This window comes from Cherax quadricarinatus, chromosome 28 (assembly GCF_038502225.1).
Source record: "Cherax quadricarinatus isolate ZL_2023a chromosome 28, ASM3850222v1, whole genome shotgun sequence".
NCBI lineage: Eukaryota > Metazoa > Arthropoda > Malacostraca > Decapoda > Parastacidae > Cherax > Cherax quadricarinatus.
The window spans coordinates 8,868,671-8,893,329 of NC_091319.1; the positions used below are offsets into that span (position 1 = coordinate 8,868,671).

The 24,659-nt window shown below is 42.8% G+C and overlaps 1 protein-coding gene across 10 annotated transcripts in view; it reads right to left on the minus strand.

Annotated features, from left to right (window-relative positions):
- The window catches only part of LOC128693269 (caskin-2), a 1,211,837-nt gene that overhangs the window by 562,175 nt on the left and 625,003 nt on the right, over positions 1-24,659 (minus strand). Inside the window, exon 2 of one of the 10 annotated variants that reach the window (XM_053782851.2) lies at positions 23,651-24,012. The exons of 5 other annotated variants lie outside the window; for them this stretch is intronic. In XM_053782851.2, the coding sequence (XP_053638826.1) occupies positions 23,651-23,669 (19 nt within the window). In that variant the 5' untranslated portion in view covers positions 23,670-24,012. Of the gene's footprint in view, positions 1-23,650; positions 24,214-24,659 lie in introns of all 10 variants that reach the window. 4 more of the 10 variants (XM_053782847.2, XM_053782849.2, XM_053782848.2 and 1 more) reach the window with 4 other exon arrangements.

A 24,659-nucleotide genomic window follows, 5' to 3' on the forward strand; every position in this document is an offset into this window, starting at 1 on the left:
CATTATCAAGGATGTTCCTTGATAATGTGAGAAGTCACGAAAGCACTTGGAATTTCACTATTTTTCACAGTGGTTGTTCTGCATACGTGTGTATGTGTGGGGGAAGGACAAGGACAAAACTATTATAACCACCATTACGCCAGTACTATCTAACCTGTCAAATTGCCAAGGAGAGACCACACACACACACACACACACACACACACACACACACACACACACACACAACACACACACAACACACACACACACACACACACACACAACACACACACACACACACACACACACACACACAACACACACAACACACACACAACACACACAACACACACACACACACACACACAACACACACACACACACACACACACACACACACACACACACACACACACACACACACACACACACACACACACCAGCATTACAGAAACTACATCATGTCGCTTTTCTTGTTAGAAAAACACACTTCATTTCTTAAAGCTACGGTTCTATCACTAGTAGGAGCGTAAAACCTCTGACGCCCCTAAGAGCATAACATGCCCATCTTAACTTCATCTCGTCACGCCTATTCTTCCTAGACAGCTTCAGCCGCATCAAAAATCATTATAATTAATGTTCCAAAAGTAACAATAGCCCTAAAACACATATATCAACAACCAAGTAATAAGAAGGGTCATTTTAGCGGCGACTTTTCCCATGTTTAAACCTTAGTTATAAGTTCTCGTCCAATCAGCTTCATCTTCTGGCCGCAAATTGTGATTGGTTAATAGCCAGGTTGCATAAGGATGGTGGAAGACTATGATTGAACACACAAATCTCGAGGGAATGAGAGCAGTGGTCAGCCGGAGGTAAACATCCATGACCAAACGCCCGAAAGAAGCTCCAAGGAATCGTAAATAGGCCACTACAACAGTAACTACGTCGCCCATCATGGTAAGTTGAAGCCTGCGCTCACCACACGCTGTAATTACGCGCATTCTTGAGCGCTACCCAACCCCGTGTAAGGCGTCACCTGCAGCCAACATGAGGAATAATCTCTGCATTCTCCCCGTGTGATATGTGGCTCAGTTGTAAGTGGAGCTGGGAGAGATGATATGCCACACCAGCGGCCAATGAGACTGCTCCTGAAATTAATTAGGCACGACGGTAATTTTGAGGTAAAGGAATGTTAATAAACGAGGAGATAATGAACGGTAATGGAAGCTAATAAGCGATAAATCTGGACAAATAAACATGTGATAGAGCATTTAATTTATATATAGCAACTGTGCCGCTACTGCCACTAGAAAACCGCAGCAGCAACAGCAGATGCAGCAATATAAGCAACAGCAGCCGTCGCCTCTGTAGTCATTACAGCCACTTTATACACCACAGCAACACCACCACCACCACTTCTGTCACTACCAACATCTCCACTACCCCTATGTGTAACACAATCACAAACACAAGCGGTTGTACCATTAACACAAGAAGTTGTACCACCAACATCAACAACTGTTAGTAACACAAACAGTTGTAACAACAAGATAACAGACGAGTCATTCAAGGATAAGAGAGAACAAGTAAAAAAATTCACCCACATAACACCGACTTTGTACTGAAAATCAATACAAAGTCGGAATTCCGACCAAAATTGATGCAGTGACCATCTTATGGGTGAGAAATTTAACACATGTTCAATTTAATACACCAACACCTCACATTTGTCATCAATGTTACATTCTGATGGTTGATAATAACATTAATTATTGTTAATACTACTATAATAACATTAATTATTACTACTATAATACCATTACTACATTAATTACTATAATAAGATTACTAAATTATTATTACTACTATAACAACATTAATTATTGTTATTACTATTACTGTCATTTGTAGCAAGGTTCTTTGCAAGTCAAAGATTTGCAACAAAGTTCCTCTTAAGTTTGATTAGGATCAAGTTTTTCAAGCAGGTTCCTCATAAGAACACAAAGGTTTCGACTGTGCCAGAGGTCACCAGATCAGAGGTGAATATGGGGTCACCAGGTCAAAGATGAATCTGGGGTCACCAGGTCAGAGATGAATATGGTTTCAACAGGTCAGAAACGAATCTGGGGTCACCAGCTCCTGAGACAAGGCCAGGGGTGAAGTTCATAGTTGTGACGGGAAAGAACACTTCCTATCATTTTTGTCTTCTGCATTCTAGTTTACATTTAGGATGATTTATTACGAATACTACTAACATGAACTTTCTCTCTCTCTCTCTCTCTCTCTCTCTCTCTCTCTCTCTCTCTCTCTCTCTCTCTCTCTCTCTCCCTCTCTTTCTCTAAGAAAGTGTGTCCTGTCCCATGTTTGAGACGACACAACAAGGTGACAACAAGTTAACATAGACAATTCAGATTGGGAAGGAGCACAACGAGGGAAGACTGATGGAGACTGAACACCAAGACTCACAGAAAAGTTCCACGCGTGCTGGAAATACAGAATGATGTAGCAAGGAACACAATAGATTTATTATTATTATTATTATTATTATTAGTAGTAGTAGTAGTAGTAGTAGTAGTAGTAGTAATAGTAGTAGTAGTAGTAGCAGCAGCAGTTTTATTATTATATTCCGTGAGAAGCGCTAAATTTGGAGGGGGTCATGAAACGTTTACTGAAGGAAAGGTAATAAAGTTTGAGCCAAGGAAGGGGAGGATAGCTCTAATGCCTCTGATCAAGAACCCTTGTGCCAGCATCACTGCACCCTCCCCCTCAAGTAGGGAACTTCATCCTGTTCCCTACTTGTATGTCTCATAACAATAAAAATGCTTTCAAATGAGCTGATGTGGGTAACAACTCTTAGCTTGTCAATAAAGTTAGGAATCCTTAACCTGTAAACAGCTTGTCAATAAAACTAGGGATCCTTAACCTTGTCAAACCCTGTGTAAAAAAAAAAGAGAGAGAGAGAGAGAGAGAGAGAGAGAGAGAGAGAGAGAGAGAGAGAGAGAGAGAGAGAGAGAGAGAGAGAGAGAGAGAGAGAGCATCATAACGGGGCCAAGCATCCGAACACCAGCTTAACGCACATACGCCAGTCAAACAGTATACGGCAGCGGCGTCATCTATGTATGGCTCGGAGTTTACTCAAGTTTATTGAGTCAGTGAGTCACTTGTGAGTAATCCTGTTCCTCTCCCTCCTCGACTGTGAGTCACTTTCCTGTGTGACTCACTCTAAGGAACGACCCATCACATCACTGATTAGAACACGATCGCCACTTCAACAAGCCTAAGCTGTACTTATATTCAAGAAGAGCTAAACCCGTAAGGGATCACACAGCGCCTGAAAAATGGTAGGAATTTCGATTCTAGGAAAGGAGAGGAAAGGGAGGGGGTCATCTCTGCTAGACCAGATTGCGTTTGGATAGATCAGGCCCTGTTGAAATAGGTTATTTAAATTAGGTTAAGTCGGGTTAAGTAATCTCAGATTGGTTAGGTTAAGTTAGGTTATGTCAGAGCAGAATATGTTAACAGTAAGGAAGTATTAAGGGTGGGAGAGACTATATAATGCTAGGTTGAGCTAGGTTAAGTCAGAGGATTAGTTTAAGTTATGTTATAAGTAGGCTAGATTTTGAAATGATAATGATGATGATCATGATAATAATAATAATAATAATAATAATAATAATAAATATAACACCAACAACACCACCAATAATTATAATAACAATAATAGCAACAATAATATTAACAATACAACTACTACTATTAGTACTACTACTACTACAAATAATAATATTAATAATACAAATAATAATATAGTAATAGTAGTAATAATTATAATCATAACAGCTACAAACTTGCATCTTTTTATCTCTTCTCAAATTCTACGACGCACAACCCAGGCAGTGTAAGACAACATTTACCTCACCATTATCAATAGTACACACTGAGTGGATCATCCTTCACACTGGGTGGACCATCCTTCACACTGGGTGGACCATCCTTCACACTGGGTGGACCATCCTTCACACTGGGTAGATCATCCTTCACACTGGGTGGATCATCCTTCACACTGGGTGGATCACCCTTCACACTGGGTGGGCTATCCTTTACACTGGGTGGACCATCCTTCACACTGGGTGGGCCATCCTTCACATTAGGTGGCCCATCCTTCGTTCCCAGACCGGACTGCGGGTGTAGGAACACTCTGGAAACTTGTCACCGGTGAAGACAACCTCTTCCCAGTCTCAGATGTGTCATCCCTTAATGCTGGTGAAAAAGTGTTCTTAATACGAGGAATCGGAGCTCTCCCCCCCTTTCCTGGAACTTAATCTGATGGCCGCCTGTTTCCCAAGCGCTATATTACCCCTACGGGTTAAGAATTCCCAGTGGATATAATAATAATGGCCTGATGTGTCAACCAGGCGAGTTGGGTATTCTCTTAACCAGGTAGATGAGTTGAAGAGAAGGTGTTTATTCAACCAGGTAGATGAATTGAAGAGAACGTGTTTATTCAACCAGGTAGATGAGTTGACGATAACGTGGTTATCTAACCAGGTAGATGAGTTGAAGAGAAGGTTGTCAGATACCTGGAGTCTACCTGGAGAGTGTTCCGAGGGGTCAAAGCCCCCGCGGTCCCAGACCAAGTCTCCCTGGGTAAATGACCTGAATAAAACTTGTTTGAAACGTGTTTGGCTTGAATTATGGAAGCCCAGGTTAGGTTAGGTGCGGGAAAAGGTTAGTTGCGAGTTCGAGTATGCCGGGATAGGTTAGGGCGTGATGTGAACACTGATGATGGTCAGGGATGTTGGTTAACTCTCTATCGGTTTATTTACCTGTAAGTTTGTTTCTAAATAAATAAATCATTTTATTCTCCCCCCCCACAACCACTTTCACTTTCTAATCTACCACCACCACTACCACTTGCAACCACCACCACTACAATCTACCCCTACCTTCCCCGTCACTACTCTGGGCACGCGACACTGATGTGTGGGGTAAAGAACAGTAAATTTATATGACAATGTTTAGTCGGGCGGTGAAGTCCTGTTTTCATGCCCAGTATACCATTCACAGGTGATGAAACCAGGGAGGGCAGAGAGGCAAGCAGGGAGATAGGCAGGGTGGGCAGTGATGGAAGCAGACAGGGAAAAGAAAGCAGGGAAATAAAGCAGTATTTCCTTTCATAAAACTGGGTACACCTAACAGCAGTGTGTTGCCACGCAATTCTATATATCAACATATGTCATATTCCATCACACAGAATGAGTTTCTACCATCAAGTGATGCAAACTGCTAGCTTAGGCAGGCAGGGAGAACAGTGAGGGAAGGAGAGGTTAGGATGGAGGCTGAGTGTGAGACATGAAGACAGTACTGGGTAGTGCCAATCATCCTGAGTGAACACACCGCCATAAGGCCATGTCACACTAACTAGCTGACCTACGACTGCCACTATCATTGTCATCCTTGGCTGCTGCAACATCCAACAATTCTTCTAGCAGTTTATCTTTATCAAACCGCTGCAAAGTCCTACAAAGATGAAGTGACACGTTTCGTTTTGTGTACGGTGGATCTGTACCTGATCATGATTCTACAGAGAAACGTTGTCCCAATAAGAAGCATGTTTCACAACGTGTGTCTTCCAAATCCTGTATATTTAGCAAACTAATACCAACTGTAATTTTCCATTGTCAGAATTCTTGATTTTTTCTTTATCTCATGAACACGTAAATTTTATAATCCTCTAATTCCATTCCATTACTTCCCTATGTGCTTCTCACAACTCTTAATCCTGTAACAGATATAACCTGAGCTACACTGATTTATAAATGTAAATGATATCAATTCCCCGTGTCCATAAGCCCTTACATAGCACAACTTCAACCCAAAGTGCTTAGTCTACTCTACATTGTATTTACGTTTCTCCCAGTTGCTATACCAACCTGCCCCGAATAAGACACGTTTCATAACAAGCTTTTATTGGGATACCTTTCGCTCAGTGTGAAGCCTTGTAAAGATAAAGCTTTGGTGATAAAGCTTGTAGCAGAAAGTGTTTCTTCTTCGCTCTTGTCATCAGTAAGCCATCTGGATCCCTATCACAGAAACATCCTCAAGGAATTCTAACCATCACCATCTGCTCTTCTATTTTCATAACACACACACACACACACACACACACACACACACACACACACACACACACACACACACACACACACACACAAACACACACACACACACACACACGGGGCCAGGAGCTGAGTATCGACCCCTGCAACCACACTTAGGTGAGTACACACACACACTCACACACACACACACACATACACACACTAACACACACACACATACAACCACAGTAAAAAAAAAGTTAATATTATAATCACGAAAGGAGTTGACATATTACCATTTTTCACTGAGCTGAGTCTCGACCCCTGCAACCACACTTAGGTGAGTACGCACTCACACACACACACACACACTTTATCTAACGTTACCATATAATATTGATTGTTAAAATATCTCACTAACTCTATCCCCTAGAGAGACTAGAACGTCTAGTTTCTTAATATCGTCCTCGTAATCTGCTTCAATACTTTTCCCAGACTTTATAATCTTTGTATTATTTCTGTGTTACTGTTCCTCCCCATTCATTAACTCTTATTCCCTGCAGAGGTTGCTAAAGAGGTGATATACATACAAACTGTATTAATATTTTTATTGGCCATCGCATATACATATCTCACTGTAAGTATGTTGTGTACCTTACTGTTAGTGATATTTCTAGAGTTCAGACTCTCAAGGTTAGAATGACAGCTGAAGAGCAGCCATCTAGCCTTATTAAGGTTGACAGTCTGAAATCACAACTTAAGTAATTCGCAACTTAAGTAATTCACAACTTAAGTAATTCGCAGTAAATCCACAATACCGTGACTGGAACAATTCAGAAATAAGCCACACTTTGGTTCAGTAATTGTCGTGACTTCATAATGGTCCGGGACGAACTCAAACTTCGTCTGAACTAATGTCTCCTATTAGTGAACCATGACGTGCTTTAAAAGGTGAAATAAAAACGAAAAGGCTACAGGAACAAATATAGCTTTCCCTGTAGAGTATACGAGAGAGAGAGAGAGAGAGAGAGAGAGAGAGAGAGAGAGAGAGAGAGAGAGAGAGAGAGAGAGAGAGAGAGAGAGAGAGAGAGAGAGAGAGAGAGAGAGAGAGAGAGAGAGAGAGAGTCGTTGGCTGGTAGGCTAGCGCACAGTTCCACGACCTGGAGCCTCGTCAATCACAATGAATATTAAATAAGCAAACTGTGCGCTGCCCTTGGGTGGATGAGCTTGGGAGGGGATACAGACGCACAGTGGAATTGGTAGAGCGAAGGCAAACGAAAAGATTGTGGTTATATATATATATATATATATATATATATATATATATATATATATATATATATATATATATATATATATATATATATATATATATATATATATATGCTTTGAAAGATATCTTATGTGGAAATTAAGACTGTATATTTCGATCTCAAGTCAGCATAATGCTGAGGAGGATCCCAGTATCTGGGATAACTTTTGACATTCACGAGTGTTTCGGTACACTGCATTTTACAATTTCTGGAGGACTTCACGAGGATCTAAACATATCGAAACAAAGCCCCAATAAAAGCCTGCCCTGCGAAATGTCATTTCTTCATTATTTTCAGCAACTCACCATTTAGACAGAGTGAGCCACCCCCCTACTATAAACTATCTCCTGTGAGATTACCAACACCTCATTAATCTTCCTCTGGGCAGACTGTTACAGGAGTCCACCCTGGTATACAGCACTTCACTACTCTGTAGATGCTTCAGGGTTTATGACCAAGCTTGGGCGTTATCACACACCCTCCTGCACTAAACCCCCCTTAACTACCTCCTAATCTACCCCGTTAACTACCACATTATAGCGTTAGGCTAAACCTCTCTGGCTTGTACTCCTCTCCACCCCAGAAGAAAAAGGAAAGATGCGTATACGCGCAGGTTCAACTGTCCGTGTTTCCTACCACACGAACGGACAAAGTTACTATAGGAAAGAGGAAAAGCAACAAGTTTGAAACATGATTTATTCTCGACTAGTTTGGAAGTTAACTTACCCCATCATCAGACAATGCAGACTATCAAGAGAAAATCACTTACAAGAACTATATGTTATCGCATGCTGAACATCAAGGTAACGTAGGTAATAATAAAAGAGAAGAATAAAAAATAAAAACTATAAACAAAGTAACTCTACTGAGCGTTCACTGATCATCACACAGGGAAGGGTTCTCCATAACGGTGTAGCGAGACTCCCACTGTTGCCAGCTCAGAGGTACTGGATCAACTGGACAACACGGAGAATGATTGCATGGTTATAGTCTGGTCTATATATTCATACCTACACCCGTGATGGCCATACAACGCCCGGTGGAATGAGAGGTAATCAATTTCTAAGAGAAGAACAGCGCAAATGACTTGGATTAAGAGTCCTTCACCTGCACCAAGGAACTCTCTCTCTTCAACGGAATACTTACACGAAAATATAAAAAGAAATTTAATATATACTTTCCACCTGTGGCATACCGGCGACCAGTCTCCATCAGAAAAAAAAGAGGGGTGGGGGAGGATTTACAAGAAAACTGCAAGTATCAGGAATTTTTAATGAAGAAGTATATATGAATATCTTGAGGTTAACCAAAGCTTCAACCTAAAATCTAATGGCGTAGAGATTAAGCTCGATAATACAATCATTCAAGGGAGGAGCTCTAATGCTGACTCTGCTCTCCCTCCAGGCAAACCTCAATACCTCCCATTTCCCAGAATCCGTATGACTCTTACGGATTAAGCCATTTTTAATGAATAATAATAATACTAATAAGTAAAACACACAAGTCGGTAATTCTACAAATAGTGATGCAACAACAATAATAATAATAATAATAATAATAATAATAATAATAATAATAATAATAATAATAATAATAATAATAATAATAATAATAATCTGCATAAGATTTAACTTGTCCTCACATAAAATTCCACGTTTCTCTCTTTTCAAACAGTTTTATTTTAGATTATGAGAGAGAGAGAGAGAGAGAGAGAGAGAGAGAGAGAGATTACTTTAATTACATCCATATTAAGAAGGTCTCATAAGGGGTAGAAGGGCTTTTAACCCCTCGTCTTCTATATTAAAGATGGCGATGAGACTGCTACTTGAGAAAATTAAATGGGCAACAGAGGCAACAACAGATTACACGGGCAACAGAGGCAACAACAGATTACACGGGCAACAGAGGCAACAACAGATTACACGGGCAACAGAGGCAACAACAGATTACACGGGCAACAGAGGCAACAACAGATTACACGGGCAACAGAGGCAACAACAGATTACACGGGCAACAGAGGCAACAACAGATTACACGGGCAACAGAGGCAACAACAGATTACACGGGCAACAGACGCAACAGATTAAACGGGCAACAGAGACAACAGATTACACGGGCAAAAGGCAACAGATTACACGGGCAACCTGGAGGTTACCTGGAGGTTATTCCGGGGATCAACGCCCCCGCGGCCCGGTCCATGACCAGGCCTCCCGATGGATCAGGGCCTGATCAACTAGGCTGTTACTGCTGGCCGCACGCAGTCCAACGTACGAGCCACAGCCCGGCTGATCCGGCACTGACTTTAGGTATCTGTCCAGCTCTCTCTTGAAGGCAGCCAGGGGTTTATTGGCAATTCCCCTAATGCTTGATGGGAGGCTGTTGAACAGTTTTGGGCCCCGGACACTTATGGTGTTTTCTCTTAGTGTACCAATGGCGCCCCTACTTTTTATTGGGGGCAACAGAGGCAACAACAGATTACACGGGCAACAGAGGCAACAACAGATTGCACGGGCAACTGAGGCAACAACAGATTACTCGGGCAACAGAGGCAACAACAGATTACACGGGCAACAGAGGCAACAACAGATTACACGGGCAACAGACGCAACAGATTAAACGGGCAACAGAGACAACAGATTACACAGGCAAGAGGCAACAGATTACACGGGCAACAGAGGCAACACTAGATTAAACGGGCAACAGAGGCAAAAACATTACACGGCAACAGATTAAACAGGCAAGAGACAACTACTAATCAGACAGGTGACGGGGAAGGCTCAACTAATTAAGCTCAAGTCAATTCTGCCACAGGACTCTTTAATTATCGCTTAACATATTTCTGTTAACTAATTCCCAGTCGTATATAAATCCACATTCACAAATTTGATCTGACTATCGCTAAAATGTATCGCTGGAATTATCTGTGAACCACGATAACAAAAAATTCCCGGCTGAAAGGAATTATTGAAACTGTTTGTTCACATACAATCATTCAATGTCAATATATAATGCAGACTGTATTTACATTCTAATTCAAAGGAATGTTAAATCAGCATTGAATTCATCAAATTCAAAACGAGAGAACGTGGATTCGTTCGCTATCTCAAGATTGCTGAATCCAGAATCCGTTCATCTGGCCGTTCGATGGGGGTTACCTGGAGGTTACCTGGAGGTTATTCCGGGGATCAACGCCCCCGCGGCCCAACGTATTTAAACTATGCTTCTCTTCCTCGGATCAAATCTGATTACCTCCCATGCCCCAGGCGCTGTTATAACCACTTACTGGGGTAAATGACCCCAAATTAGGCAGTTTTAACAGCCACGGTGAAGGAGCGAGAAGGCAGTGAAGGAGGTTTCTTCCCCACTTGGGAAGCCAGTGTTGGGTCACCTCTTCAAGGGGCACGTGAGTACCCCGTCTTCCAATAACATGTTCATTTTTCCACTGAGCTTTGCTCGGTCCTCAAAGATTTGTTAAGTTATACCATGAATTAAGGAAAGATCTTAGATTTCACCTTACGAAACAGAAAAAGCAAATGCGATATTATGGAGCGGGTACATTATAGTGGAAAAATGAACATGTTATTGGAAGACGGGGGCAACTTAGGTGCCTCTTAACGACCCGGGCCGAGACCATTCCGCCGAACCACTACCAACTCGAACTGAACGAAGGAAAACCAACGCTCTCTTGCAGAACGTGGCTTTTTGCACTTTCTTGTAAAATCGGCTATCAAGGCACATTTACTTGGGAGGACGAGTTGCTTACTCCCAGCCTATGAGAAGGGGGCTTAGCCCCCTTGCTATCGACCCCCTGTTGGAGGTAAATTTCTCCGCCTTTTACATATATCTTATATTTCTACCTCACCTCCTCTCTTTTTCCTCCTCCCTCCCTCCATCTGCCATCTCAGGGTAGCAGCGTCCTACTTATGTATCCAATTTTGCTAAATAAAAGCAAAAATAAAAATGATCTCTCTCTCCCTCGGCTTCAAATAGAGAATTATAGTCTCATTAAAAAGTTCAGGAAGGAAAATAATTAATTTAATCGCGACCCTTATCATTATCATCATTACCATCATGGCCGCCGCCGTCACCATCACTAGCACGAAACTCGGGTATAATACTTAATATAAAGCTGACGACCATGAGGATACACACCACTTAACATCATCATTAAATTCCGTCACTTTTGCAGATCAGACGTTGATAATTACTTCCCAGAAGTAATTGGAACTCAGTTAATTTACGAGGACAATATTACATTAATAACAATATTTATATGGCTTTAATACAGAGATTAAAAAAAATTTAAGACCTTTCGTTATACAAAACCAAGGCGAATTACACTAACGAAACCGTTAATTGTCATGAGGAACTTAATTGTCACATCACATCAATATAATTACTAAACCACCACTGTAATTATACAATGATTATAGCACCACAACTCATGGGCCACTATGCTACTCATGGTCCTCACGATGGCCGGCCCACTAAGTAGTGTGACTATCAGAGTTTTGAGGAGGCCCCTTAACCCACGCACGTGCGCAACCCACGCCCGCCGTGGGCGGGACCACGTGTCTCGTGAGGGCATGGATCACTCTTGCTGTCAAGAAAAGTATACGATTTGAATGAACATGTGACATGACTCGGTGTTAAAATTAGGTTTGGTTAGGATAGCTTAGATTAGAATAGTTCGGTTAGTTAGATTACAAATTATTAGAATACATTATATTTTATTAGATTTAGTTTAGTTAGGTTTGCTCAGGTTACGCTAGGTTAAATTAGAATAAGCTAGTTTAGGTTAGGTTAGGATAGGCTAGGTTTGCTTACATTAAATTTGTCAGATTAGGTTGGGGCTGCTTAGGATAGAACAGGTAAGGCTTGGTTAGGCTAAGTCTGCTTAGGATTGAATAGGCTTGCACGATTTACCTGCCAACTTGCATGTTTGCAATCTTGTCAGTAATCCTGACAAGAATGCAAAACGCTGAAGAGGCAGGACGACAGTGCTTCCCTGGACGGTTGCTCTCTACCAGCCTGCTACTGTCTTCAACGATATATTCTAGTGAGTGAGGATGAGGCTATGTTCTGGTATTGGTGCCTATGAAGAAATACATTGACCTTCGTGGCGTTCTACGGCTTTACGAATTTATACCTGCAAGTGGTTGTCGGGGGAGGAATTTATTCTGCTCGGTGTAGCCAACTGATCAATTTATTCTGGGTAGCGTCGGAGGTTGAACGATTAATTCAACTACGTGATGGAGATAGATAAAGAGCAAATTAGCCTCGCTCAGGTCTGCAGGGAAGCAATTACAGCTTAAAAATCTTGGACCATAAATTCAGCTAGAGTAGCATGAGTGCTTAGGATGATTATTATTATTATTATTATTATTATTATTATTATTATTATTAGCAGTAGTAGTAGTAATAGTAAAAGTAGTAGTAGTAGTAGTAGCAGTAGTAGTAGTAGTAGTAGTAGTAGTAGTAGTAGTAGTAGTAGTAGTAGTAATTATTATTATTATTATTCGCACCACGAGTGAGAACAAGAACCTTCGCTCCAACTGACCTGACACACGTCACCTGGGAGACAGAGCTAATTAAAACTGATTACCTGCAGTAATGAGGGCAGCCAGGCTGACACCAGGACAACATTGATGTCAGCCACTTGACGTTCTTCTCCCTCTCATTGCTTGTTCATGTGTGGAAAGTTTCATGCAGTCAATTATTATTAGTTTACGTTGTGTTACAGGTGTGTGTGTGTTCATTTTATTGTACGATATTTACATGCTTCTTCACCACAGAACATCGTTACCATTCGTTACTACTACTACTCCTACTCCCCCTCCTCCTACCCCTTCTCCTTCTCCTCCTTCCCCTTCTCCTCCTCCTTCCCGTTCTCCTCCTCCTCCCCTTCTCCTCCTCCTCCTTCCCCTTTTCCTCCTCCTTCCCATTCTCCTATTCCTTCCCCTTCTTCTACTCCTTCCCCTTCTCCCCCTCCTTCCCCTTCCTCTCCTCCTTCCCCTTCTCCTCCTCCTTCCCCTTCCCCTCTTCCTTTCCCTTCCCCTTCTCTTCCCCTTCTCCTCTTCCTTCCCCTTCACCTTCTCCTCCTCCTCCTCCTCCTTTCCCTTCCCGCCGCCGCCGCTGCTGCTGCTCTCTGTTGTAAGTGTTCCTTCTGGGGCTACCGTTACATGTGTACTTTCTCCCCATTTACCACTGCTCACTTGATAATGGTCCAGGAAGGACCGAAACGTCGTCTAAAGGTTTCTCTTCAATTTGTGGGATACTTGTGAATTGTTCCAGTCACGCTACTGTGACTTTTACTCTGCATTTTCTCTGTTACTTTGTGGAATTATTGCCTTCTTCTCCTGTTGCTGGTTATACGTAACAAACTTGTTACTTAACCTCTATTTTGGTGTACCTGACATGAGTTATTGCTCCTGTGAATCTATAACCCTTCATTATTATTATTATTATTATTATTATTATTATTATTATTATTATTATTATTCTACTAGCCTCCACTTCGCCAAAAAGTATAGAGAGTAAGAAGTGAGTGCTGGAAGAGGTGTATGTCAAAGCTGATAGAAGAGGGAGGAAAAGGAAGGAGATATAAATGGATGCTGAAAGAGGTGGGTGTGGTTCTAGAACCCCCCAGAAGAGGTGAGCGTGGTTCTAGAACCTCCAGAAGAGGTGGGCATAGTTCTAGAACATCCCAGAAGAGGTGGGCGTGGTTCTAGAACCCAAGGAGGTGGGCGTGGTTTTAGAAACCTAGAAGAGGTGGGCGTGGTTCTAGAACCTCAGAAGAGATGGGCGTGGCTCTAAAACCCCAGAAGAGGTGGGCGTGGTTTTAGAATCCTAGAAGAGATGGGCGTGGTTTCAGTATCTTAGAAGAGGAGGTCGTGGCTCTAGAACCCCAGAAAAGGAGGTGGGGTGGTTCTAGAAACCCAGAAGAGGTGGGCGTGGTTCTAGAACCGAAGAAAAAGAGATGGGTGTGGCAGAGAAGTCAGGAAGAGGCGGTGAGAGTGGTCAGGAAAGCCAGGAAGAAGAGATAGGCGTGGCCAGGAAGCCGGTTAGAATGACGGTAAAACGGTAATGATTGTGTAAAACAACAGTTTTATCGACCAATTACAGCGAACACGAGTGTATTTAGTGCTGATAAAGAACAAAAAGTCACAATACCGTGACTGAAACAACACAAATAACCCGCACATAGGAGAGAAAAGCGCATTACGGCGTTTCGGTCCGACTTGACCATTAATAAGCCACACTAACACAAAAGAGTGAGGGAGCCAGTACATATACTTGTTCCCTCAATCTATTCTGTTAGTGTGACTTTGTAAATGGTCCAAGTCGGACCGAAACGTCGTGGTAAGCTTCTCTCTCTCCTATGTGCGGGTTGTGTATTTAGTGCCAAACAGTGCCAAAGAGAACAGCTTTTTTTTCCTACGCTGCTGGCTACCGCGGTGTCAAACATTAATCATTAACAAAATCAATCGTTGTATCTTGACACAAGTGAATGCAGGTGACACTCGGTTATTATCTCATTGATACCGAAATAATATCCGAGTGTTACTTGCCTTCAGTTCGGTCAAGGCAGTATGAGTTATTGATTTTAAGGGGCACCTCAGTTCCCCTGTTTTCAAATAACATGTTATATTACCACTATAATCTACCGTGTTCATAATTACTATCGCATTTGCTTTGTTTTCCTAAGTGAAGTCTAGGATCTTTCCTTAATTCATGGTATAACTTAACAAATCCTTGAGGACAATTGTGTTGCAGAGATCTGAGCTGTGCTCAGATCTCTCTCAAAGATTTGTAAAGTTATACCATGAATTAGGGAAAGATCCTAGACTTCACCTTACGAAAGCATAATAAATGCGGTAGTAATTATGGACAAGGTAGGTTATAGAGAAAAAAATAAAAATGATATTAGGAGACAGGGAAACTCACGCGTCTGTTAATGACTGATGTTTGACAGTTCCGTAGTCAGCAACTTGAAGAAAAATGTGATCAGGGGTGACGATGTCTGGCCAGCTAGCCAGCCAGCCAGCCAGCCAGCGAGGTCATCACCCCACTCGCTGGATCGGCTGCCTGGAGTCCCCTCGCTAAGTCAAATTAGCTTAAATTGCAAGCAGTAGCATTTTTAATAAACAAAAGTAAACTAAGAAGAAAAAAATATACCTGTAATAAACACGAGTAATAAACAAGTTCCAGGAAATATTTGTGTGCGCGTCTGATATCACCCTCAAAGTGTGGTTACCCACACCCAAAGTGTGGTTACCCACACCCAAAGTGTGGTTACCCACATCCAAAGTGTGGTTACCCATACCCAAAGTGCAGTTACGCACACCCAAAGTGCAGTTACCCACACCCAAAGTGCAGTTACCCACACCCAAAGTACAGTTATCCACACCCAAAGTACAGTTACCCACACCCAAAGATATGCCTCGGCATTTTAATAAGGGGGAAAATATTGATTGAAAATTTGGGCATGACCAAGGAAGTCAAGAGGAAGTGGGTGTGTCCTGGGAAGCCAAGAGGAGGTGGGTGTGTCCTGGGAAGTCAAGAGGTGGGTGTGTCCTGGGAAGCCAAGAGGAGGTGGGTGTGTCCTGGGAAACCAAGAGGTGGGTGTGTCCTGAGAAGCCAAGAGAAGGTGGGTGTTTCCAGGGAAGCCAAGAGGTGGGTGTGTCCTGGGAAGCCAAGAGGAGGTGGGTGTAGCCTGGGAAACCAAGAGGAGGGTGCTGAATTTCAGCTACCTGCAGTTGTATTAAATTTACAGACAGACAAAAGGAAAAAATGGTAGACCTCTCGGGAGTCTGGACTGCTACAAGGTAAGCCAGGAAGGGAAGGTATGAGTGATCTGGGAAGCCAAGAAGAGGAGGTGGGCGTGGTTGAAAAGCCAGGAAGAGGAGGTGGGCGTGGTTGGAAAGCCAGGAGGAGCAGCCCAGGCTTATAATGTGCTATAAAATTGGGTCATTTGTCACGCTTGCTACCTGATGCCTGGTGGTGGTGCTGGTGAGGGTGCAATTGATGGCAGTGGTGCTAGTCAGGTAGTGTTGGTTATAACTGTGGTGGTGCTTGAGTGTTACTGATGACAGTAGTGCTAATTAGGTAGCGTTTGTTATGACAGTAGTGCTGGTGGTGCCTGTGCTGGTGGTGGTGGCAGCAACAGCTGTGCCGTTGATGATTCTTTTTCTTAAAGTACCATCATGAAATACACAAGACTTTGGGTACAAGCACAACAGCTCTCCCTTACTCTTCACAACAACGACCCGACGTCTGAAGTCCTCTCTCTAAATTGACTCGTTAGTTTTGAACCGATCCTTCCACTGTACTGTGACTTACATTCTTCAATATCTTCACTGCCTCTCACCAAGAAAATTCTATTCTGATGTTTGTATTACTATAAACTGAGTGTGAGGGGAACTGACAGGTGGCGCTGCTGGCGGATACCGTTAAAAGAACCACTGCAGTGTTGTGTATCAAACAGATCCGTGGGAATGGAGAAGTGAGGTTGCTTCCTCCCTCTCTCTGGAATCTTACGCACTTAATCGCTACCCAAGAACTCACTGTAATATCTAAAATATAGAGTAAAATTACAATAATAATATATAATATCGACAAAGTGAGGAATTAAATACATGTGCAACACCTGAGTATTTTTACTTGAAAACGATTACCTCAGCTTCCACATTCTTTTATTTATTTATTTATTAATATGAACATGATACAGTGAAGTACAAAAGAATACAGTTAAATGCAGCATGCCAAAGCCACTTGAATGCATAGCAAGGCTGAAGGACTGATTACCTCATCTTCCACTGTCTTCTGTGTAAAGTTCTGCAAATCTGCAAGACTGATTGCCTCATCTACTGTCTTTGCATATCTTCTCTGTATTGCACTGAAAAAGCCACTGGTTGGTGGAACATCTTTAAAAAACACACCCAGATGTCGCACACGTTTCTAATTCCTTGCAGGGTGAGGAATTATGCATCTCCTCATTTATATGTGTATTACTGAACATTTCTTTGCGCATCTTTACTACCTCCCTCCTCTTCCTTCCCTTCCCACAAGCTCTTCCTGTCCTATATCGAGCCAGCGTTAGGCCTCTCTTCCTCCCCTCTCTTTCCCCCCCTCTCTCGGCTATCACTCCTCTCTCCCTCACAATTACCGTCCCTCCCGTCCTCTCACTATATCCCTACCTCCTGCACGCTCCCCCTCTCTCTCTAACAGCCCCCTGGGCGTGGTAATCCTAGCCCCGGAGCCTCTATCATGGCAGACATCTTCAATAATTACTAACTAATGAGAGGTCTTGACCAGGCTGCCCCAACACCTCATAATATAAATTACATATATGTTTACGGCTTCCTCCTCCTCCTCCTCTTTTTCCTTCTGTTCTTCCTCTTTCTCTTCCTTTTCACCCTACTTCCCGTCCTTAAAACCCCCTCCTCCCTCACCCAATCACCACCTGCCGAGCACAACAAGTGACTGAAACTGCCTTCCTCTCTCTCTCTCATACACACAGAGATTCCGTCTTAATAGCGGCCAAAACTGCGCTGATCGTCCTGTGTCTCAACACACTGTAATCCTCCTCTGATTGGCTGTCCTGATCGGCTGGGTCGGCACAACAATGGCACTCGTGATCAGATCGAATCTCGGCTGTGACTGGCAGCTTGGGATGGATGTGATTGGTTCTTTGTGTGCCGTTGCTATATCTGAAACACTGATGGCTTGTGGTTGTTGCTCTCTCTCTCTCTCTCTCTCTCTCCCGAAAAACATGCACAGGAATACGCCAGAAAAAAAAACATGACTCCCTTCCGCCAGTGTTTCGTATTTTCCCTTGGAAACACACACACACACACACACACACACACACACACACACACACACACACACACACACACACACACACACACACACCGTATACGTTAGGCCCATATTGGAGTATGCGGCACCAGTTTGGAACCCACACCTAGCCAAGCACGTAAAGAAACTAGAGAAAGTGCAAAGGTTTGCAACAAGACTAGTCCCAGAGCTAAGAGGTATGTCCTACGAGGAGAGGTTAAGGGAAATCAACCTGACGACACTGGAGGACAGGAGAGATAGGGGGGACATGATAACGACATACAAAATACTGAGAGGAATTGACAAGGTGGACAAAGACAGGATGTTCCAGAGATTGGACACAGTAACAAGGGGACACAGTTGGAAGCTGAAGACACAGATGAATCACAGGGATGTTAGGAAGTATTTCTTCAGCCACAGAGTAGTCAGTAAGTGGAATAGTTTGGGAAACGATGTAGTGGAGGCAGGATCCATACATAGCTTTAAGCAGAGGTATGATAAAGCTCACGGCTCAGGGAGAGTGACCTAGTAGCGATCAGTGAAGAGGCGGGGCCAGGAGCTCGGACTCGACCCCCGCAACCTCAACTAGGTGAGTACAACTAGGTGAGTACACACACACACACACACACACACACACACACACACACACACACACGCACACACACATGTACGTCTGAAACTACGAGATTACTTGTAAAAATAAGACTGCCAGTTTCCCTGCCGGGAAATATTTAAGTCAACTAATCAGTGAGGTGATAAGTCAGTTTGTTACTGAGTCAAAAAGTCAGTTGCTTACTCTGTCAAAAAAGCTAGTTGGTTCTTGAGTCAAGGAGCCAGTTGGTTCTCGAGCCAAAACAAGCCAATTGGTTGAGTAAATAAACAGTTGGTTACTGAATCACTAAGCCAATCGGTTACTGAGTCAATAAGCCAGTTGGTTACTGAATCAATAGGCCAGTTGGTTACTGAATCAATAGGCCAGTTGGTTACTGAATCAATAGGCCAGTTAGTTACTGAGTCAATAAGCCAGTTGGTTACTGAATCAATAGGCCAGTTAGTTACTGAGTCAATAAGTCAGTTGGTTACTGAATCAATAAGCTAGTTGGTTATTGAATCAATAAGCCAGTTGGTTATTGAGTCAATAAGCCAGTTGGTTACTGAATCAATAGGCCAGTTAACTGCTGAGTCAATAAGCCAGTTGGTTAATCAAAAAGCCAGTTGGTTAATCAAAAAGCCAGTTGGTTAATCAAAAAGCCAGTTGGTTCTTGAGTCAATAGGCCTGTTGGTTCTTAGGCTAACAAGCCAGAAATCAGCCACCATTATTACTATTATTAAAGCCACTATTTATGCAGCTAGTCGCTAGTTTATTCATGTGGATTAATCTTTATTTTATTTACATAGTTAATCGCTATTTTATATACCTCGTTAATTACAATGTAACTGACGGTGGTAATCACTGTTGCATGTAATTAATCACATCAATTTGTGCTGTTGTTGACAATGATAACATTAAGACGAAGTAAAGTCAACAAAATAAATTTCTGTAGATACGAAAGTTGCAAATAAAAATAAAAATTAGATAGAAGAGGTAGAAGGGGGAGACAGAACAGGAAAACAAAGTGACGTGGGAGGAATACAAAGCGAGAATCGAGGAGGAAGAGGGAAAAACAGAGTAACTACATGACAGGAACAAAACATAGGGGGAAGAAAAACAGGAACTGATGAAGCAAATGAACTGTGTGAACAAGTATTAAAGACGACGAATAACAAGTGGATGGGAGAAGTGGATAAGTCACGAAGAAGACAGTTAAAGACGTAATGGTAACACCCAATACGAAGGGCTCTGGGACAGGGAGGAGAGAGAACTGTGTCAAAACTGTCAGTGGTGACAATAAGGCAGGAGGAGGTGCATTTCCTTCTTAAATCGCTTGACCATGAAAAGGCTGTGGGCCCAGACAAGTTGAGCCCAAGATTGCTGAGAAAATGTGCAGACCAGCTAGCAGCACCTCTAACTCGCATCTTTCAGCACTGCCTAGTACAGTGTAAATGGCCCTCTCTATGGAAAGAGGCAAATGTAGTCCCTGTTCACAAAAAGAAGAGCAGAGCAGAAATTAGCAACTACAGACCAGTGCCACTCCTGTCAATCACTGGTAAGATCCTTGAGACAATAATCTCAAGACAAATGACAGAGTTTTCTGACTATCACTCACTACTTTGTGATCGTCAATATGGCTTCAGGAAAGGTTACTCTGCTGCTGATCTGTTGTTAAACCTCTCCACTAAGTGGCACCAGTCACTGGATGAATCCAAAGTCAGTTGTGTGGTAGCACTGGACATTGCTGGCACTTTCGACCGGGTGTGGCACCAGAGCCTCTTAGCAAAACTTCAAGCACTGGGAATTGCAGGCTCTACGCTATGTCTCCTCAGTGATTACCTTCATGGTAGATCTCTAAGTGTAGTTCTCAATGGAACGGAATCAGCAAGACATCCTATTGGGGCAAGTGTTCCACAAGGAAGCGTGCTGGGACCATTGTTATGGAATGTCTACTTCAACGACCTTCTTCATCTCATCCCAGAATCACATGCATATGCAGACGACTGTACACTGACATTCACTTATCCAAGAGAAGAAATGCCAGCTGCTCTAAGCTACATCAATCACCAGCTGAGAGCTATATCAGCTTGGGGAAATAGATGGCAAGTAACATTTGCACCTGAGAAAACGCAAATGATGATCGTCTCTAGGCACCATGATGGTAATGCTGGTGCAGTAGTAAGGATGAATGGGAGGGTGTTGGCACCTGGAGAAGTTGATATCCTTGGGGTGAAATCTGACTCCAAACTAACCATGAAGAACCATGTTGTAAATCTTGCAAACAAGGCAGCCAGGAAGCTTACAGCACTTCGCCGTATCTCGCATCTACTTGACAGTAGGGGTTGCAAGATTCTGTACGAGGTACAAGTACGCTCACACCTTGAGTATGCTCCACTTTCTTGGTTTGCCTGCCCCCCCTCTCATCTGCGACTGCTTGACAGAGTAGAGAACAGAGCAAGTCGTCTCATCTCTCGCCTGGACCCATCCTGGATAGATCTGTCATTTCAGCAGAGCCTTCAACATAGGAGGGATGTGGGTGGCCTTACTGTTATGTACAAGGCCAATATTGTCAAAGTACCACACTTGGATCCACTTCGAGGACAGCGTGAAACAAGCTTTTATGCCACAAGACGGGCAGAAAGCAGCAACTTCACTCTGGCTGTACCCTTCTCCAGAACATCACTCCATCTGAGATCATATATACCCAGGATGACTCGAGTATGGAACACATTCGTAAAGCATAATGATGTCAACGAGATAAAGTCAGTTTATCAAATGAAACTGCTGGCCCACAGATGGCTCCAATTTCATCCTGTTCCCTACTTGTATGTCTCATAACAATAAAAATACTTTCAAATGAGCTGATGTAGGTAACAGCTCTTAGCTTGCCAATAAAGTTAGGAATCCTTAACCTGTAAATAGCTTGTCAATAAAGCTAGGGATCCTTAACCTTGTCAAACCCTGTGTAAAGAAAAAAAAGAGAGAGAGAGAGAGGGAGAGAGAGAGAGTACATGCACAGAACAGATAACAAGACATGGGTGTATAGCAAGTTTACCTGCTGGGAATCCTTAAACCTCACACCTTAGAAAGGCTTGATTCTCTGACACTGTGACTCTCACTGCTACCAGCAATACTGGCATTGTGGCTCTCACTCATGCCAGCAATACTGAGGCAACAACTACATGCTATATTTTGATCACCTGTCGTGGTAACTCAACTGGAACGAACGACTACTGAGCTTAGTGTTCCTAACGCCTGTATCACACTTCCTAATGATGCTGTGTCGATGATAATACTCTTCAAGTCACTTGTTCTCTCCAGGCTGGAATACTGCTGTATACTGAGGGTCCCTTAAAGCAGGCGAAATTTCTGAGCTGGAAAATATACAGAGGATTTTTAATCATCTATCTATATATTCAATCAAATATCTGAACTATTGGGAACGCTTGAAATCCTTCAACTATATTCCCTGGAATGCAAGCGAGAAAGGTACTGTACATCATAGTTTACACCTGGAAGATCCTGGACGGGACTGGTCCCGAACCTGCACACCGAAATCACTCCGTATGAAAAGAAGAGACTTGGCAGACGGCGTAGAATACCTTCAGTACGGAACAAAGGCAGGGTGAGTACACTAAGAAAGAATTTACTGTCAGAGGTCCCGCACTCTTCATTCATAATGAGAATTACCAACAAGTCTTCGAGAAGGAACTGGGAAAAATCAGTGCCTGGCCAGTCGGGCTGCGGTTCGAACGTTGGAGTGCATGCGGCCAGCAGTAACAGCCTGGTTGATCTAACACGAAGCCTGGTCTGGTACTTGACCGCAGGGGCGATGACCCCTACAAACCTCCTTATGCGGATCTCTCGTCCACTGCCTGTATGTCCTTGGCAAATACCATATTCGTACATTACTGCCACCTCTGCTACTACTACTACTTCTACTATCAGTATCATACTACCACTACCAGTACTACTGTTACATGCAAACCTTCACCACGGCGTCCAGTGTTTCTTTGTTTCGTTTTCATTTTTATTTTTCCCATTATTACAGTTTGTTCCTCACTTTCGAAAAATCAATGCAACTCCAGATGTACTCCTGTTAAACCTTGTGTAACCTTGTGTATCCATACATACGCTCTAGCGGCAAAATCCCAGGAATAAATTTAATTTCTTCCTTCAATGTCATTCTTACCTTATAAAGAGTAGTTCTTCAATTCATTATTCCCGTCGCTCTTCTATGTACTCTCTCCAGAGGGAGTAAGATATACAAAGAAGAGAAAAGGAATGGGAGAGAGAGAGAGAGAGAGAGAGAGAGAGAGAGAGAGAGAGAGAGAGAGAGAGAGAGCAGCTTCACATGACTTTAACAAGACGCTGGAGGTCACAGCAACTTCCTGAGATACAACACCTCACTCTATCTTATTCCTAAACCCCTTAACTCCACCCATTACCACACCTCGCCACCCCTTACCACACCTCGCCATCCCACCACACTACAAATTCCCCTCCACAGAGCCTCACGCCTCCCCTACCTAGAAAAGACCCATTTCTCCACCTACATATTAACCCTTCCCATTACATTAAAGCACCCCAATGGAAATAAGTCACTTTTTCTCACTTTTTCGGGTTATCCTAGGTGATTTACACCTATGTTACAAGGTATGATAATTATACCTATATGTACGTATACCTAAATAACTTACCAACACCCGCCAGTTACACAACACTCATGCCTTCCAATGTAACCACTGTATGCATTGTCACACATCACGAAACATGACAAAAAAAAAGAAACTTGAAAAAAAGGAATTTAGTAATCTTACCACTTAATTTTCGAGGCATCCTGTGTATCCCAGCTGCCTTCAGAGGATTCTAGGTATCCGAGCTGCTTTCAGAGGATCCTCTGTGTATTCCGGCTGCCTTCAGAGAATCCTCGGTATCCCAGCTGCCTTCAGAGGTTCCTGTGTCTTCCAGCTGCCTTCAGAGAATCCTGTGTATTCCAGCTGCCTTCAGAAGATCTTGTGTATCCCAGCTGCCTTCAGAGGATCCTGGGTATCCCAGCTGCCTTCAGAGGATCCTGGGTATCCCAGCTGCCTTCAGAGCATACCAAAGCAGCAATCCACTCCTCAAAGTCACTCCTTGGAGCACACTATTTCCTCTCGTTTCTTTTCGCTCAAATTACCATCTTCAGTCGTTCGAGGGGAGATCAAAAATTCTTAATTACATTTGTCCCTGTATTTACGTTACCTTTAACAATGTTAATTCAAGGGGATTTAAAGAGGTACGATTCATTTATTTCTTCACTTCTAAGATTGTTATAGTTTCTGCTAACAATATGTTAAAAAATAAAATAAAAAGTGTTTGTTTTCGAGAGGTAACTGAATCTCTATTTAATAATAATAATAATAATAATAATAATTTTTCCGGTAAGATATATATGATACAAAGATTTCTTACATAAAAAAAATCCAATTTTTAAACAAGGCATTTCTGGCACTTGAGACAAGTGCCAGATTAGCCAGCTTTGATGATTAGGACTACGGGCCGCTGGCAGTAACAGCCTGGATGACCACAACGACGAAGTCTGGCCTCAGGACGGCTTTCAAGAGCATAGAAACTCGCGAAACCGGTCACAGGTATATGTTTATTTTAGGGTCCACAAACACCATACTGTGGCACTGAGGCTGAGAATGCCACTAAAACCACACTGGCACTGTGGTGGGTGTTAGAACACTGGGCCTGTGGTGGGTGTTAGAACACTGGCACTGTGGTGGGTGTTAGAACACTGGCACTGTGGTGAGTGTTAGAACACTGGCCCTGTGGTGGGTGTTA